Genomic DNA, 4,495 nt, shown 5'->3' on the forward strand with positions numbered 1-4,495 from the left:
AGGGATTTTGAAGTATTTTTCTCCTGAATGGATTTTGCCTGTAGCATTCCTTTACTTATGAATGGAGCCATTTGGGGAGGCTGCCTTAGCCAGCAGCCATACTTACTACATTTATTTTTCTTCCTTAAGTGCCCACTGCGCTCCTTAACTTTCCTTTCTAGCCAGTAGCTAATTCTTAAAGGGGAATGCACCTTCTTAAACTAGTTCCCTCAATGGCTTGTCTTTTCTGTCTCTGGAGGCTTTTCCTTGTTTGATGAATATATGGAAGAGGGGAAATAGGGGGGGTTCAAATTCTTCCTTGAGAAGGAGATGGGAATGAGAAAGAGGGAGGCAGGGAAGGAGGGAGGGAGGGAAGGAAGGAAGTCCCGCCTTAGCACTTGGCCACCTGCCAATGACTTTGCTTGTCAAAAGGTTGCAAAAGGGGATCACATGACCCTGGGACACTGTGACCATCATAAATATAAATCCGTTGCCAAGCATCCAAATATAAATCACATGACACTGGGCCTGCTGCAATGGTCATAAGTGTGAAAAATGGTCATAAGTCATTTCAGTGGAATTGCAACTTTAAACAGGGGTTTTTTTTTGGTCTTCAAGTTTTTGACACCTTGCTAGGTGGCACTCGAATATTGCCATATCCTAGAAGTGGTACAATCGGTGAAAAGGTTGAAAAGCCCTGGCTTACAGCATTAAAACATTAAAATCCTAACAGATAAATATTTCTATAGCAATCAAAATGGAATTCCCAGTCAAGATAAAATTATAGTTAAAAGATGGGGAGGAACAGGACATGTGAGGGGGGAGGGGGGATTACCTCTGAGTTCAACAACTACCTCCAGTGTGAGGGTCCCCATTAGGACCCCCTGATTTTGAGCCAGATTTCGCCTAATCTGTACTTGAACCTTTGGTTTTTCCTGCCAAGGTTCCTCCCCACAACCTCTCCCTGCAGCTGTCCGGCCTCCCTCCCAGCCCCATTCCCCCCCCAGGGAAGGAGGTGGGGAGGGGTCCGACCCTCCTGCCTGGGATGGGGGGGCAGGGAGGGGTCTAGGACAACTTGCATAATATGGAAGAAATGGAGAAAGAGAATCAGGAAAGGAAGGAGCCCGAAGGAGGAAAGAAATAAAATGTGAAGAACAAAAGTAATAAAAAAACATTTTTAAAATTATTTTAAATAATTGAATAAAATTGTTGAATTGTCCTGCAGTGAGTTGCCCCATTCCAGACAGGGAGGGTGGAAAGGATCTTGGGGGGGGATCTTGGGGAAAGGGAAGGTGGGGGCAGTTGGTGGCTGAGGAGATCAGGCAGATCCCAGGATCACAGAAGAGCCTTAGAAGGGATCCCTCTTGATCTCATCCTCCAGCAAATGGCACAACTCTTGGATGGATTAATGGGGGGGAGGGCTGAGTGAGCCCCCCCAAGAGGGTCCTTCATCGATCCACTCCAGCTCAGAGAACTTTTGCTAACAACATTTCTCTCCGTTGAGGGATTCTCTGATGAACAGCTAATTATATAACGTTTAAGAACATGCAATTTTTAAAGGTTTGGTTATTTGTAATTTAATCCTGGGATCTGGTCCGGATTTTTTTATGAACAGTTAATTATCCTCCTAGGTTTGCAGGGAAGAATTTAGGAGTAAAAAGGAATTCCAGACTGAATATGCGGAGAACAAAATCTGTGTTGGTTCCCCTTAAATATTCCATAATTTCCAGAAGGAGCAGATGCCCAGCATCTCCCAGTAAAATGCCTTTTTCTCTTGGGATCTGGCGGTTTTTCTCTTGTGGAAGAAAGACCTTATTTAATTCTTTGGTAGCGTATTATTTTTGGAGAAAGCAAATGGCAAAAACAAATGGCAACAACTGCAGATGAAACTCTTGTTTTGCACTATGAAACCTTATCAGTTGATACAAATAAATAAGATTTTTTTAATATAAATAAATAAAACTAGAACAAGAAACGTAGGCAATTTGCCAGGAATCTGGAACAGGGAACTAAAGGATCCGAGGCTTCAGGGATGAATGAATGCCCAAAATTCAGTTTTAATGTTTGTGGGTGTTTTTTTGAATCTTTACCCCCAAATGAGGAACCTTCCCAGATATGAAGAGGGAAGCGATTCGGCTGCAGGTGAAGCTGAGTCTCTGACCAAAAAGGGGGTTTCAAGGGGGGCTTTTCTCCCAGACCCCCAAAATTGGATGAACAAATGACTCTGAATAAAGAATAAAAAGAACTAAAAGAACTAAAAAAAGGGATAGGGCATAGCAGACGAAAGAGCCTTCCCTGATTCCCTTTTCCAGACCTTTGGAAGTTCACTTTTTATCCTAAAATCCCAAAGGCCCCAGAGGTGAAGGGAGCCCCTCCCCCTCCTTGCCTTCCAGAAAGGGGTGAAAAGGGGGTTCTGGGGCTTTGCTTGGGGGGCACAGAGGAGGAGGCAGCCGTGGGGCCGGTCAGCCTCCTGAAGCCCCCCCCCCTTTTCATGAACTTTTATCAATGGATTTTAATCACTCCTGCCTTTTAAATCTTAAATTGTATAGACTATTTTGATGGTTTTATATTTTATGTGTATACTATGCAAAGTGCCTCTGTGGGAGAGAGAGACTGTTTTAAAAGTTGATAAGTAAATAAATAAATATTATTTAATAAAAATATATTGAAATATTATATAGCATATAGTATAGATTATTATTGAAATATATCTATGTACTGGGCAAGAGAGAGACTTTGCCGGATTCCTCCCCCCCCCCCCGAAAAAGTATAATATTTGGTATAATATTCAGGAAAGAAGTTTTTCTGGGCAGGGGAAACTTTGGACCTTGGGAAGAGAAGAAAGATGATGGGACTGATGGGAAGGAGAGGAATATAGTTCTTCCCTTTTGCATGTTTCATTGTCATCATTGAAGAATTTGAAACTTTTTAAAGGTAATTTAATTTTTAACCTTATTTTTTATACATTTTTTTTATTTAGGGATGATGTTATATCCTACGCCATCCAGATCCCCGCTTTGAGGGAGGCGAAGGGATTAGGAGTATCCATAAATAGCAAGAAATACCAATGCATAAATTTCGTAGATCGGAGAGCACAGAATACAAAAGGGGGAAATCTTTCTCCAGGAGAGTCCTAATAAATGAAATGAAAAAAGGGGGGTTCCCTGCATTTCCCCCCTCCCCATGGAACTCCCCCTCCCCCACTCACCTCTCCGGCCAATCACAGAATTTCTCTGGAGACCCTCGTAGTTGTATCGGCAGAAGCGATTCACTTGGCCCTTTTTGTACTGCATGAAGGCCTTATCACTGTTCCACTTGTCCACAGAGGGCTGCCCCAACGGAGTGACGGCCACGTATTTCCCGAGGTCGCTGTCGTAGTAGTCGATCTCCTGCCGGTCGTAGATGTCCCGGTCCAGGAGTCGCACCTGCTGCGTCCCGTTGAAGAAATGGCACTCGTGCTTCGTCTGGAGCAGGAAATGGGCTGCGGGGGGGGTGTGTGGAGCAGAAAGAAGAAAGCCCTCAGGAGGGACTCCAGGGCCCATGGTTCCCAGAGGCTACTAGAGGAGGGGCGGAGCGACGGGAAGGCGGAGGGGCGGGAGACCTGCTGCGAGGGACTGCCGGAAGGCGCCCCCTGGAGGAGGGATGGGGAACTGTCGGTTCCAGCAGGATTCCCCCTTGTTGGGGGTCTGGAGGGGGGGAGGAAAATGAGGGAGGGGGAAAAAGAGCTTTCTGAGGGACCCCCTCCATCTCCCCAGGGTGGAAAAAGGCAGGCAGAAGTTCAGCCGGTCCAGGCCTCTGTCTGTCTGCAGGGAACACTGGATCCCGGTGGGGCCTCTTTGCCCCCCCCATCCCAAACCGGCAGGAAATATAGGGGAAGGGAAGAGACCCCCCCCTCTGGGCTGGAGGGAAAATAATATCCAACCTCCTCTCTCCCTCTTCCTTTTGGGAGCAGAAGAGAAGGGGGTCACAATAAGGATACCCACACCCATGCTCCTGGGCTCTTCCCGCCCTTCAAGCCCCCCCTTCCCTTTTCCCCCCTCCCCCCATCTTCAGCCCCACAAGCTGCCTTTGGGTGCTTTTCGAGGCCTCTTTCCTGTCCCCCTCCCCAAAAGACCCCCCTGCAGCTCCGCAAGACCACCTGAAAGGGAGGGTCTCCAGCTCCCTTCACTAAAGGGGGAGTTTGGAGGAGCAACTCAGACCCCCCCCCAATATCCCTCCCAATAGAAGCGGAGAAGGTGAAGGAGGGGAAGGTTTTCAGTCTTGGGGGCTGCAACTTCAGGGGAGCGTTTCATGCCAGGACTGGAGGGGGTGTGTGGACTTCCTTTTTTTTTTTTTTTTTTTTTCAAATTTAACTTTTATTATTTTTATCATAAAAAGAAACACATCACAAGTACATCCCAATACAAAAACCCCCATTCCCCACCCCCCACCCCCCGGACTTCCCAAACCTTATCCCAGGATACTATTCAACTAAAAGTAAACTACTAATAATATCCCTAACTCCACTAAATAATAT

At 46.3% G+C, this 4,495-nt stretch overlaps 1 protein-coding gene across 1 annotated transcript in view; it reads right to left on the reverse strand.

Annotated features, from left to right (window-relative positions):
* LOC107300406 (rano class II histocompatibility antigen, A beta chain-like) overlaps positions 1–3,665 on the reverse strand; it is a gene marked incomplete at both ends in the record, with an annotated part of 5,371 nt that extends 1,706 nt beyond the window's left edge. The window contains 3 exons of the mRNA XM_015829739.1: positions 3,045–3,112; positions 3,188–3,460; positions 3,581–3,665. Of these exons, the coding sequence (XP_015685225.1) occupies positions 3,045–3,112; positions 3,188–3,460; positions 3,581–3,665 (426 nt within the window). The remainder of the gene's footprint in view (positions 1–3,044; positions 3,113–3,187; positions 3,461–3,580) is intronic.
* Between the last annotated feature and the right edge of the window lie 830 nt (positions 3,666–4,495).

This window comes from Protobothrops mucrosquamatus, unplaced genomic scaffold (assembly GCF_001527695.2).
Source record: "Protobothrops mucrosquamatus isolate PMUCROS unplaced genomic scaffold, P.Mucros_1.0 scaffold6949, whole genome shotgun sequence".
Taxonomy (NCBI): domain Eukaryota; kingdom Metazoa; phylum Chordata; class Lepidosauria; order Squamata; family Viperidae; genus Protobothrops; species Protobothrops mucrosquamatus.